The sequence below is a fragment of the Xenopus laevis genome, chromosome 8L, assembly GCF_017654675.1.
Source record: "Xenopus laevis strain J_2021 chromosome 8L, Xenopus_laevis_v10.1, whole genome shotgun sequence".
Classification (NCBI taxonomy): domain Eukaryota; kingdom Metazoa; phylum Chordata; class Amphibia; order Anura; family Pipidae; genus Xenopus; species Xenopus laevis.
This window is the reverse complement of record NC_054385.1, coordinates 27079127-27093788: the sequence shown is the minus strand read 5'-3', so window position 1 is coordinate 27093788 and position 14662 is coordinate 27079127. Positions and strand designations below refer to the sequence as shown.

Below are 14662 nucleotides of genomic sequence, written 5' to 3'. Positions count from 1 at the left end.
ACCAGATACATTCACAGGGAGAAATAGGGTAGTTATGGGACAGTTATGCCCACTTTTCCATCCAGGCCTATACACTATACACTAATTCAAACCAGCATTTCATAGTAACCCAGCATAACCAGGGCTGGATTTATATAGTGGACGCCACTCCAGCGCATCTCCGGTGTTTTGAACCAATGTGGGTGTGGTTGGGCAGCATGCCTTCCCCCTAAAATCCTACCAAATCCTGGCCTGAGCATAGCATGTTGAAAGTACCTCATTAGGCAGTGGTTGTGAGACTTTTTGGGTCAGGCCCCCTTAGACCATAACCAGACTATAGATATTTAAATATTGTGACCTTGCTATGCTTCCAGGTATATGTTGGACAATGAAAAAGCCCAAAATGGCTCAGCCACCAGAACCTTGATATAAGACCTACTCAGAGGTACTGTAACCGGCCCCACCAGCCGCCAGTCTACTCTTTCCTTTGGACGCACAAACCCCAGGCATGGGGAGAGGCACTTCTGGCATGCTCTCTTCCATCTATTCCACCTATGCATCCGGCGAATACGCGCCCAGCGCATTCACGTCCGACCCATTCATGTCTGACACATGTTTCATAATAGGAACTTGCACCTGCATTTGACATCAATTGTGCAGCCTCTGTGCCCACTGGTTCCCTCTGTGCCCACTGGTTCCCTTCCTTGCCTGTCAAAGTTGTCCTTTTCCCATTGGTTCCCTGTCCTTTTAATAGATCCTTCCCTTACCCCTCCTTGGCTTCTTTGTATTCAGTTCCTGCCTAAGCCTTGTTCTTGAGAATTACTTCCGGTTCGACTCCTGCCTGCCTACTGACCCCGATTCTGCCTAATTGGTATATTTTCCCTTTGACTGTACCTGCTATGACAGATGTTTTGTGTACTAATGCTTCCCAGGGAAGCTGAGAATGAGATCGTCGGGGAGACCTGACCAGGGCCGGAACTAGGGGTAGACAGAAGAGGCAGCTGCCTAGGGTGCAACGATTAGGGGGCCCTGGGCAGCTACCTCTTCCGCCTACCCCTAGACCAGACTCACCTGGAACTTAGAGTATGCAATGCGCCCCAAATGATACTGCGCATGCGCACCAGCGCCATTAGTGCGCATGCGGGCGAAGGGAGGGGGCGAGCTTGTCTGGCCCGCCTCTGGACCTGAATATGCAGTTCACAATAACCTACCCCTATGTAGAGTTGGACTGGCCCACCTGGATACCAGGAAAACTCCCGGTGGCCCAGGTGTCAGTGGGCCTTTTGCTTCTAGCCATTTGGCCTATTTCATGGCCATACCCTATTTCTTTATGGGAACAAAGTAGCTTTATAATGGAAGAATATAGTTTGTAGAGAAAAGAGACTAGAAGAATAAAGAGGTTGAGTGAGAAGAGGAGGTATAATTGTTTGGAAAGTGGGCCTCTGGCATTCCAGTCTGACACTACCCCTATTAGTATGCTGCACTTTGTCCCAGTTTTTGGGAATGTGTTTCTCACTTTTTGGATAAACACTACTATATATAATAATAACATAATCCCAGCATGGAGCGACAGTGCTATCCCCACTATGTCTGGTAGGCTGGATTACACACTGTCACACTCTCTCTAATTTGCAGCCTTACACGAGGAGTGAAGAAGATTAATGTTGTTGCATGTGGGATGAGGATTACTTAGGAGAGAATTGAGCTGGATGCTGGGGAATTAGCCGTCTGCTTGTCCTCATTCTAACGTTTCCCTCGCATCATTGGATACTTGTGAAATGGACACCGAGGAAGTGGGGGGTAGCAGTTGGTGATCTGGAGCCTCAGAAGGTGGAAGTTCTGTAGCTGTAGGTACTGGAAATCACTGGTGCATAACTGTAGTAAGAATGGATTATTAGATCATCATGGCAGCTCTGATACTTGGCTGAAAAATAATCTACTCTACCACTGCTTGGAGAACACTAACTATCCCTATGTTTATGTTTCTACGCCTTGGGTCACCAGATGCTGCTGAACTAAAAATCCCAGTGTGCTAAATACTGTAGGGTGATGACATTTGAAATGCCACAACATGGGCAGACCCAGGGATATTGAATTTATTTTATAAACACAGGTAGATGCATGACAACTGTAATTAGAAAATCATATTTAACCTCCATGGGGTTAAGGACAAAAAACATATACCTTTTAATACATTTGATAAGTTGGGCTGTCTTTTCTGTTGACAGGACCTCCTCTTTTACAGGGCCAAGAATTAATATTTTGACCTGAAGCTATTCGGCTGTTATTAAACTACTACTTCCATCAACTTTTGACAGTCTTGAAAAGTCATATGTATTATGGTGTAGTTTCCCCTAGAACCGCAGCACCCCACATTCCACACTGCCGGTTCTTGTTGAGATTTTTCAGATTTGGTTCGCCTGATCCATCTATTTTCTAGAACCTTTCTGGTTAGCAGCACCTATGCACCATATCAATTCTTCATGAGTAATTTCCCATGCCCGCTGAGGTCCCCACCCTGCCCCCTTGATGTCCTGCCTTTTTATCCTTTTTGCAATTACTTATGGATTTTTCCCCTGATGAAGACCACTTCTGTGGTCGAAACACGTAGGGTCATTACTGGGCCATAGCTGAAAAATAGTGTATTTTTGTAATGTAATAAATTTTTGCCTTTTAAAATTTGAGTGTGCAGTCCTAATATTAATTTTTATATTGTTCTCTGGGAGACTTTATTATGGTGGTCTCCATGGGATGGGCACCTCACAATTGAATGCAAATCGGGTGTGCGCCTTTCAAAATCGAATTTGCCCTTGATGTCCCCAATCTGTTTAGAAATGAAAGGCAAATGCAGCAACCCTAGCCTCATGGGAAATCAAAGTATGCAATGGCTGATTAGTAATTAGCACACCTGCATGCTCCAGACTGCACTGGTGCACTACCTTTTCTAATCTCAAGCATAATTTTAACCAACCAGGTGGCAACCCTAACTAGTATGAAATTCAATATGAAGCAGAAATAATTACTTATCTAGCAGGTGGGGTAGGGATTTCATACGAGGGTAAAGTAAGGTGAAAGTACTACACCTTATCTGGAAAACAAAGCAAATATAAGGGCAGGGCAGAGAAGCCATTATTAACAGTTGCTCCTTCCAGGTAAACATTTAGATAATGGTACAAATGACATGCTTCATGGTATAATAGTTATTACATATTAACAGTGTCTACATCAAAGATGCCCAAGGCTATCTGGGGATGTTGGGAACTATATTTTAACAACAGCTGGAACAGGCTGCCTTTAGAACATTCCTGGATCATGTTTTGGTTGACCCCATGGTTCAGGCTGCGTAGACCGTGATCTCTTCTTCCCATCTGCTTTACTTGTGTGCCTTTCCATCCATTCTGTGCGGGATTGGAATTGTCTTTCTCTGGCATGTAAAATAAAAACCATTTACAAAATGATGTGGTGGAAGAAGGCGGCAGTGGGGGCTGTGTAATGACTCTCTAATATTGCTTTATCCTTGCTACAGTATATCCTTCATTAATCCTGCTTCAGGAAAATCCCTTTCTTTTAAACAAATGAAAAGAGCAAATAAACTGTTTAGACGTCGCATGGCGCTGTTATGGTTGTGAATGCCGAAGACTTACTGGAAGTCTCGTAATTGAAGGAGGAGGGGGTTATATGGAAAACTGAGATGAAGGGCTAAATGAGGTATAAACTCTTATTCTTAACAGAATACAATAAACAGTACAATATGTTTTCCCAGCAGCAACCAATCAGCAGCTAGCCTTTACTGATCAGCTCTTTAAAAGGAAGCATCTGGTCGCATCCACAGATAAGTCCGAAAACTGAATGTGCACTACTGAGCCCCTATCCCCTGCATTTTAGAGAACTTGAGATAATAAAGTAAAATAGAGGAAAGAGGAACTCCCTCTTTATTTCTCCTCCTCCACTTAAATTACATATTACAAATAAATATGAAATGTGACCTTTATAACCCCTTCTGTACTGTACCATTATTAATACCACCACAAAATATTCAGAGAACAAAGGCTGGATCAGAGGTATTTACCTCAAATTCCTTCTTCCGGCTCGGTCCACCTTGTCTGCTTGGCATAGTACTCATTTTTCACGATCATTATTTCTAGTTATGATGAATATAAAGAAGTGCAAAGTGTTGCTGCCTTGTAAGTGTAGCTTGCATGTATATATAAATATATGCACATCATTAATCTTCTGCATATTCAAAGGCAGTTGGCAGGGGAAGAGGGCAACGTTTGTGTTTGTAGAGGCTCTGAACATAAAATTCTCCACTGGAGAATAAGTAATTAAGTATGAATCAGTTAGGGTACTATCAGTGGTTAGTGCTTGTAACATTTTTGTTTCACCCTAAAATAAATGTGTCCTCTATATATATATATATATATATATATATATATATATATATATATATATATATATATATATATATATATACTGTAGATACAGATAGATAAGAGCACATGTGATGCAATACATTTGGCAGCTTCCGCAAAAGAGCACACTTTATTGCTCTGTGGAATATAGGTAATCAGGTAGGGTCAACCTTCAACCCCCTCAGTCCCCTCCCACCTACCCGACACATAGTCAGACACCCTCAATTAGGTTCTAGCACATGATAGAGGTTATAGGAGGTGGCTGTCATTAGCAGACATTATGACAGCTTATGACACTTGAAAATTAATGTGCTGAAAGGCAATTGTCGGCTTGTCCTCGGCTATTTAAAGTCACACGCAATCTACCAGCTGCTCCCCCTTCCAGCCCTGGATGCTGCACTTCACATGGCCACTGCTATAAACAGCCCCACACACATCTGCTTCCATCAGAACTCAGCAATAGGCCACAGTTAAACAATCTAATGTCCTACACTGACACTTTTCTATAGAAATTTTTTTTTCTAAAAATTAATTACAAGTATGAGATTCGTGGAAACCTGTTATCCAGAAAAGCTCCGAATTATGAGAAGGCCATCTCCCATAGACTCCATTTTAACCAAATAATTCACATTTTTAACAGTTTCCCTTTTCTCTATAATAATAAAACAATACCTTTTACTTGATCTTAACAAATATATAATTAATCCTTATTGGAGGCAAAACAATCCTGTTGGGTTTATTTAGTGTTTAAATAATGTCTTAGTAGAAATAAGGTATGGGGATCCATATTGTGGAAAATCCCAGGTCCCAGGCATTCTGAATAACAGGTCCCATACCTGTATCACTTAAAACATATTTAATATTTATGCTTCAGATAAAAGATATGTACATTTTGTCATCAGCAGAAATAGAGATATAATAGCCTTATAAGGCACAGTATGCTTTCAGTCTGTATTTTCTGACCGTGCAGGTTTGCACTTTTTCCTTTCTGCTGTTCAGAAACATATACAGGCAGGTTAATTGGCTTGTGATGAAAATGATCCTTGGGTGACTGTGGCAGCTCCACACACAGACTGATGTGAATAACTGAAGCAATTCTGTAAAGCTTTGCATTACCTAGCTACACTGTATAAACACAGCATAAGAATACAGTAGCAGGGAGAGAAGAAAAAAAAGAAAAAAAAGTCATGCTACAGAACAGAAGAACTGTATGGAGAAGCAGCTCCATTGTGTGAAAAGACGGTTTATTGGCCGCATGATACAACCCATTAATTGTGACAAAGTGTTTTATGAAATATTAGGAGGAAGGTGCACCACTTACAGTATATGTGTATGGGAGAGGAAGGATGTCCAATACTCATTGAACACAAGCTGTGTTAGTGGTTCCATTATTGGTACCACTGTAGAGGGTTGGGGTGGGTGCCTAGGTTGCCAATATTACCTGGCCCTAGTTGGATTCTTTGGTCCTGTTAGTACATATCAAGTGTGCATTCCTGAAAGCTTGCCTTGTAATACTTCATCTGCATTGTAAGCTCCATCTGCATTGAGTGTTCAGTGCAGCTAGATACTCTAGTTCCAGCTTACTTATGTTTATGGTAGATAATTGTCTACTAGACTTTACACAAGTAGCTTAGACAGGTTTATGTAGGTGGAGAAGTTGCCATGGTTTCTGAAAAAAAAATACAGGTATGGGACCTGGGGCTTTCTGGATAAGGGGTCTTTTCATAATTTGAATCTTCATACCTTTAGTCTACTAAAAAAAAAAATTAAACATTAATTAACCCAGTAGGCTTGTTTTGCTTCCAATCAGGATTAAAGGAACAGTAACACCAAAAAATGTAAGCGTTTTAAAGTAATTAAAATATCACGTAGTGTTGCCCTGCACTGGTAAAACTGATTTGTTTGCTTCAGAAACACTACTATAGTTCATATAACAAGCTGCTGTGGAGCAATGGTGGAAATTGAAAAATGGCTATATGGCACAGGTTAACTAATGGATAACAGATAACACCATTAGGGCTCTTACAGACGAGCGTTTTTACCTGCGCTCCCCTGCGTTCCGTCTTTCTGCGTTTAGCCACAGGGGAGCGCAGGAATAGACGCATTACATTTTTTCCAATGGGGCTGTACTCACACAGGCGCGTGTAGGCACCGAACGCAGGTTGAGACGCAACATGCTGCATTTTTCCTGCGTTCGGCGCATACACGTGCCTGTGTGAGTACAGCCCCATTGGAAAAAATGTAATGCGTCTATTCCTGCGCTCCCCTGCGGCTAAACGCAGAAAGACGGAACGCAGGGGAGCGCAGGGAAAAACACTAGTCTGTAAGAGCCCTTAGACAGACAGAGCTTATTTGCTATCTGCTGTGTAACTTGAGCCGTTTCTCCTTTGAATGGCTGCCCCATGTTTCTTAAGCAAACACAGCAGTTTTACCAGTGCAGGCAACACTGCATTCTATTTTCATTACTTTAAAACATTTTATTTTTTGACGTTACTGTTCCTTTAATTATATCGTAGTTTGGATCAAGTATAAAGTACTGTTGTATTATTATAGCGAAAAAGGAAACAATTTTTAAAAATTTGCATTATATGCTTATAATGGAGCCTATGGGCGATGGCCTTCCCGCAGTTCTAGATAACAGGTTTTCTCATACCTGTACTGGCCATCCTATATTTCTTTATGTTTTTTCCATTTTCATAACATTGGCATCAAGCAACATTTTTACCAGCCAGGCACCCACTGAGATATAGAAGCTTAAAAGACACTGTGGCCCTCAGGAAGCAGCAAGCCAAGGTTCCCCCCATGGGAGAGACCGGGTAGGAAGAGTTGATTAGAAGAGCTCATCTGTCCATGCCATATTGATTTTTTAATTTCCTCTTTGTGGGAATGCGTCACTTACATTAGCATGTTATTTCACAGGAATGCAAGTCAGCGGTGTATGTAGGTGCAACCTACTAAGAGGGGCCTGGAAGCAAGAGTGGTCATTTATAAATAGTGGTGCATGGTGCAAAGTAGCATGGGATCGATTTCTCACTTTGCCCCCCGTCCTGAGTGAGCATCCACAGACACAGGTCGTGTGGTTAATGAATACAGGTGCTAATAAATACAGGTGCTAATTCCCTTGGGTTTATGGGCCTTGTACTTTTTACCTTACACACAAGTCACCTTTAGGGTTACCACCTGGCCGGTATTTTACAGGCCTGCCCAGTAACAATGATGGTTGATCTCAATGTTTTTAATAGGGAAAAAAGCCTCTTCTGCATGAGATCTATCACACATTTACTTGCATATGGTGTTACAGGAGTCTTGTTTCCCCCGCTATATGCGAGAGCAGGTACACTAAAAAATGGCGTTCCTCCACCCAGGGTCAGGACAGGCTGAACTGTAATTCCCCTCCCTCAGAACTTCTCTGATCCACAATACACATACACAGTGGAAAGGTTTATGGATTTATTTGGCATTACACTTAGGGTTGCCGCCTTTATGTCTGGCTGAGATCGGGCGGCAGGGGGGGTCCGTGACATCAGTGGGCGGATCCGTGATATCAGTAGGCAGGGCTGTGACATCAGTGGGTGGAGCTATGACGCAGCAATCAGCGATTGCCCGATTGCCGTGTCAATCAAGGGAATCCCGCCCGGTTTTCCTTATTTGGAAAACCGGGCAGGAAGTATAGACCCGGGCAGCCCCTCAAAATTGGACAGGTGGCAACCCTAATTACACTATACCTTTGAATTACAGTGATATAGGTAGCCTGCCAGCCAGGAGCAACTTCACTGAATTAATGCAGCTAGAAATCCCCACTTATGTGACAGTTGCTTCAAAGTCCTGAGAAGGACTCCCTTTGGTTTTCTGTGCTCTGAGATGAGCACGCTTTGCTCTTCAGAGCCCTGACAATGACCCTCCTTTCTTTCCGCACCCTAATGAGAGCTCGCTTTTCTGCCACTGGGGTTCCCTAACAACTTTCCCTCACAGAAACTCTGGGAGCGTGGACACTTTGCTTGTACTCTGCTGCTTCTCTCTCCCAGCAGCACTTCCTATCTCCCTCTTTCTTCCTGTCAGCTCACAGAGGGTGTGGCTCCTCCCCCTCCTTGCACAGGAACAATACAGAGGAGAGACAAGAATAAAAAGCTCTCCTACATTTATATGGTGCTGTTTTGACTTTGAGCTAAAATGATCATTAACTTTAAAAGTCCCCTTTGTTGGAGCTCCCTATATATCTGATACAGTTTCTGTCCGTATTTCAAATGAGAAGTGGGCGTGTTCCAATGGTCTCTGCCAGAAGCATAGCAGGAGGGGAATAGCCAATCATAGCCCTGCAGTCACATAAGCAAAGACATTCTTCAGTTCCCTATCAGGTCTTTCTAGCAATAAGTGAAGCATATCGTTGGAACTAGTATGGTTGTTCCAGTAATTTTCTATAAATTAACTCCAAACACTACTTTTTAAAGCACATTCCTTCAATATTTAAAGGAGTACACTGCACTGGCACCGTCTTTTTTTTCACATAATATGTCTCCTTTAATGAACACATATAGTTGCAAGTGCATAGTGTTTAAAACAGCCCACGTATACAGTAAGTAGTATGGGAGTGGGCTAACCAAGGTGCAACAAATCAGCTTGAAAAATCAAAGATACCTGAAGTCTGCTGAAGAGATGCTGAACAAAACCTATTGGGGACGCTAAGAAATTGAAGGATCTTAAGGGCAATTGGGCTTTGTTCGGTCTGTCTTCAGTAGAATGGTTCAATTAGGGGCAGCTGCTCTGAGCAGCACTGGTATAATCCAGGATGCATAATACATCATAAATGAATATGGCAGCACCCATCAGGACGGGGCCTAAGATAAGTGCCACCCATACAGTTAGAATAATTCCATATAACTACAAAGATTTTCATTTATACAAGGCATGATATACAGTATCAAGTAGTAATAATAAAGCAACTGCAATGCTGAAAATGTTTCATCGCTCCTTTAGTGAGAGAGCCATAGAAATGCAGAATGTGAAGAGTTAACCGCAAATAACTTCTGGATTGTTCTATTCCAGAAGTATTGAATCAACCCTGCACCAATGCGCTGAGCCAGCGGTAAATCTAGGATAGGAAGTTTACTCCAAGGAAAGTAACTAAAAAGAAATCCACCTTAATATTTGTGTTTCTTTATTGCAGGTGCAGCAGGATGTGGGCCTGATATCGAAGCAATGCCTGAGTTGCTGCAATCATCTACTGTCATACCAGGTAACCAGGCCTGGAAATGAATATGATTATAGAAGCATTCTTTTTATTTATACCCCCATTGTGTACTGGGAAATAGATGTGGGCAAGGGTAACAAAGCACATAGTTCTCTTGGACCAGTTTAAATGGGTTGTTCACCTTTAAATTAACTTTTAGTATGATGTATAGAGTGATATTCTGAAGTTACAATAGGTTTTCATTTTTTATTATTTAGTTATTTAGTTATTGATTATTATTTTATTGAGTTATTTAGCTTTTTATTCACCAGGTCTCCAGTTTGCATTTTCAGCAGTCTGATTGCTAGGGTCCAAATTACTTTAGCAACCATGCAATGATTTGAATAAGAGACTGGAATATGAATAGGAGAGGTCCTGAATGGAAAGATGAGTAATAAAAAGTAGCAATAACAATACATTTGTAGCCTAACATGTTTTTTGAGACGGGTCTGCGACCCCCATTTGAAAGTTGGAAAAAGTCAGAAGACAAACAATTGAAAAACAATAAAAAACAAAAACTGAAAGCCAAGTGAAAAGGTGCTTAGAATTAGCCACTCTATAACATAATTAAAAGTTACGTTAAAGGAGAGCCACCCCCTTTGAGACATTATTGATTTCAGGGCAAAATTCCCATTGGATGGCTCCCACAGAAAACCCAAAGACTGTCCACCCGAAAGCCTTTGTGTGCCTATAGTAATAGAAAATGCACATCTGGGCACAGGTTAAATACGCAGTGCTGGAGTAGGCATTGCTTGCTTTCCCTTAATACCTGATCTAAGCCCTGCTGTTGTTTTATTTATCCTCGGATCCTAGTGGTCGGCAAAGTGGTGATGGGAACTGCTTGACCTGATTTATTATACAAGGAACATTGACATAAAATGGCTGTTTTATTTACTACGTTGCAGGAACCCTGCCTTTAAATAATGAGGCTCTGTGTGCAGTAATTGATTTTCTTTATTCATGTGGTCCTTAGTGTTGCATCTGCAAAGTATAAACAAAGACATCTGTCACTTTGCCTAGTGCACGCAGTGTCACCAGCGTCCTGATCCATCTCCGAAGCTCCCCAGGGCTCTGCTTTCAGACACAGCGGTGTGCAACTAAGTGACATTTTTAAATGCCTTGCCTTTTGTCAGATGCAAAGAATATGATAGGGGTTTTGAAAGTCACCGGGAAATGAGCGGTGTAACATTCATCCATGCTATGAGCTCTAGGAAATGTACTGTATGACTTTATCCCTAAGAGAAAAGCAAAGTGATTATATTATTATTATTAGTTATATAGTGCTGCCATGTGTGGGTACTATTCTGTGCATAGATAATTCCTTTTAAATGCATATTGGTACATATGTGGAGAACTATCAGGATCAAATTGGCATGTGTAAGGCCCCCGCATCCCTTCCAAGGCCCCCACCGCCTTTTTACTTAGTTTGCTGCAATCAGGGGAACGAGGGCAGTGGTGGAGAGACAGAGGAGGGCTGGAGCCCACTGGGTTTTTTCCCGGTGTCCCTCCGGCTCAGTCCTACCCTACTACCAAGAAAGCAGTTGCATTATGAGCCTTCAGTATACAGGTATGGGATACGTTATCTGGAAACTCATTATTCAGAAAGCTCAGAATTACATGCTGGCCATCTCCCATAGACTCCATTTAAAGGAAATAATTCATATTTTAAAAAATAATTTTCTTTTTTCTGTAATAATAAAACAGCACCTTGTACTCAATCCCAACTAAGATCGGATTACTCCTTATTGGAGGAAAAACAATCCTGTTGGGTTTAATTTTTAAATAATTTTTTAGTAGACTTAAGGCATTGTGATTCAAATTACGGGAAGTCCCCTTCTAGAAAGCCCCAGGTCCACATTATTCTGGATAACAGGTTCCATACCTGTACTTCATTATCTCTACTCTCTTTTCTGCAAGCTTTTTTCTGCTGTGCTTTGTATACATTGTTTGATCCATTTTTACATGTCATCAAGTTTTAATAGATCTCATTTTATCTCTAGATATAGAAATCACAGATGGCATGAAGGAAATGGACCTCAAACCAGAGTTATTTACAGAAGAAGCACACAATTCAGACAGTGGGAATGATCTTTCCAGCTCCAGCTTGGACAGTCAATGTTCAGCAACAATTTCCACAGACATTCCAACTATAGATATTCTTCCTACAGAAGTCTCCAACCTCACAGTAAAAGAAGAATGCCCTCCTATTGTAAATACACTAGATTTGAATCAGTCCCCAATGGACTATGCAGAAGCTGAAGTAACAGCATCAGACAAGGACAGCGTACAAAAAGAAGTGAAGGAAAATGGCACCGAGGACTCCCCAGAGACCCCACAAGATGAAAGGCAACCCAACGAAGAGAGGAAAACTTTGGAGGTAGAGCTGACTAAATGCATTGAAGAATTTCGGAAAATCAAAATCCCAGTGGTGTTCCCTAACAAGAAAAGAAATTGGCAAAATGAGCTCATCAGGAAATACCAACTTTGAGTAGAACTGGTTGAACATGCACTAGTCAGTGGAAAGGGACTTTTTGAATGTTAGGAATCTAGGACCCCCCCCAGACTTACAGCTAGTCTTTACCCCACAGTCTTTAGTTGTGCTTTAAGAACCAAAGCATGTTCCAAAGCATTCCTTTCTAACACCGTGTCTATGGATCCTGAAGAAGAACATGTCTCACTGAATATTAACAGTCTATAATTTCTATTAACTATGGATATTGGGATTACCATCAAGGTGTTAGTTTGAGAAACCTTTGTAACTGTTCTCCAGATAAGATGACCTCTAGATGACCATAATAAATTCCAAAACATTATTCCAAGCCATACGCTGAACATTTTGTAAGCAGCCTATAATAATTTATCTGTGGTGAAAAGTAGCCAGTACCTTTACAAGTAATAAAAATGTATTCAAATATATATGGACTGGTCGCTTGTAGTGGTTTTAAGAATTGTTTGGTACAAGCCTCTGTTTGTGGACATATTTTATATTTCTTCATAAATATTGCAGACATATGTATATAAAAATACCATCAATCATCATTTTATTGTTGTAAATATAGCTACGAAAGCAAATAATCATTCACTCCCAAATGAGCAGTGCCCATATCAGAAAGAACTGCAAAGAAAAAGATCATCCTGGAGGAACTAAATGCCAAAGCTAACTGCATAATGACACATGTAGGCAAATAAAGGAATATCTCACACTCAAATTAGGTTTTGCCCCAGAGCCCAGAGCTGTAGTTACTCCACTGAGGACTCCCACACATACCTCTTTCCAGGACAGAACCTTTCAGTACCAGCCTTTGCATGGGCTCCTTGTGTAAGTCTTGGAACACCCCTTTCAAGCTGCCCCTTCCAAACTGTCAGTACTGTTGTAGTGCTGCTTTTAACTCCATATACATACCACAATGTCCCAATATCCAACAGAATATGAAATAGGAGCTACACAGTACATACACATATATTGCAAAGCAGAGCATACCCTCTGTATTATACCCATACGAATCTGCTTCTCTCAGCCTGCAGTCAATGCTCTGTGTGCCTAGGGCCTAAGACCTCTATTCCAAGTAGAAAAAGTACCATTGACACCTACCTCTGGACATGACCCTGTAGACAGTTCCCTGTCCGTGTACAAATAACTTTATTAGGACCAACAGTCCTTAGTTTAGGAATTATTCATTAGTGGGGCACTGTATCAAAGACTTATTGGCCAAATTTCTGCCTTACTTCATCATAAAAAAAAGCAATTCAATGCATTTGTCATGAAGGACAAATTCATAAAAACAGTGTTACAAAGGTATTGAAAAGCTTTCATTTGAAACTGGTATTTGTCAAGACTGGCGTCCGTTGCATTCTTTGTATTAGAATGTTTACGAATTTGTCTTTTCAGTTATTTTAATAGCAGATTAACAGGCAGGTAAATTAATTCCGTCTGTCTTGTTGTAAAGACATCAAAGGGATTTGCACCATTTTGTCACCTGTATTTCCAGGCTGCAAATTAACTCAAAGAAAGCACCATAACAGTATGTGAAATAATGGGCTAAAATATTTTTGCCTCAGGGAGATTGCTGAAACTGAATCTGTATTTACACATGAGGTACATTTGTATGGGTGGCAACTAGGGGTAGACAGAAGAGGCAGCTGCCTAGGGTGCTGGAGAACTGGGGGTGCAGTTTTAGGGGTCAGCCCTGCCCCTTTTATTCCCCAAACTTTGTAACAACTTATATCATTGCGCTCCTTGTTATAGTGTTAATAACACACCGCACACCAGAATCAGGTCAAAGCATAAGCTTTTGGCAATAACCTGCATTTTGCCCCCCTTCCCCTCAGCAATGTCTCTACCCCAAGAAGAGATATTATTAATTTGAGTGATCTATTTAAATATATATATTTTTGTCAATAATATGCATATGGATAAAGATAGGCTGCCAGAGGAGTTGTCATTGGGGCACCAATTGCTGTGTTTGCCTAGGGTTACAGAAGACCTAATTCCAGCACCGTTTTTTGTAAAAATCTAAGCCTGTTTACATTTGATATAGCAATCTAGAACATTCCTAGCATACGTAAAAGCCAACGTGAGTTTTTTTTAGCATATAAATCATAGTTGCTGTAACATATTTTCTTTGCAGTCTCTTGTGTAATGTGGATTTTGTGGATCTCTCTAGGTGTTGGTGTGTGTGTGTCAATATGCAGTGAGAGATTGAAAAGATGATATTGTATCCTATGGACATTTTGATTAATTGTCTGAATATGTGCAAATAGACAATACACAGTAAATACCCTGTTGCTATCCAGGGCAGATCATACAGGCTGGGAAAGAAGACAAGTAGATAAATTACTAGCTTAATGGTTATAGATATTGTTACGCCACAAAAATATTACACAGGTTATTTTTATTATGCTGTGAAAAGAAAGCAATCAGGGGAAAAAGAAACAGCCTTCAGGTGATATTAAAATGCTATATGGAGGAAACAATAGTATTTTTGTAAGATGCCTCCTATCACAGCTCTTGCCCACACATCGCGAGGAAGCTCCCAGTATGGGC

The 14662-nt window shown here is 41.0% G+C and overlaps 1 protein-coding gene across 2 annotated transcripts in view; it reads left to right on the top strand.

Moving 5' to 3' along the window:
- Positions 1–12534, top strand: part of XB5843935.L (provisional ortholog of potassium channel tetramerization domain containing 12 L homeolog) — a 102453-nt gene extending 89919 nt beyond the window's left edge. For both annotated transcript variants that reach the window (XM_041572566.1, XM_018229619.2), the window contains 2 exons: positions 9556–9624; positions 11619–12534. In XM_041572566.1, coding sequence (XP_041428500.1) covers positions 9556–9624; positions 11619–12106 — 557 coding nt within the window. In that variant the 3' untranslated portion in view covers positions 12107–12534. The remainder of the gene's footprint in view (positions 1–9555; positions 9625–11618) is intronic.
- Positions 12535–14662: the final 2128 nt, after the last annotated feature.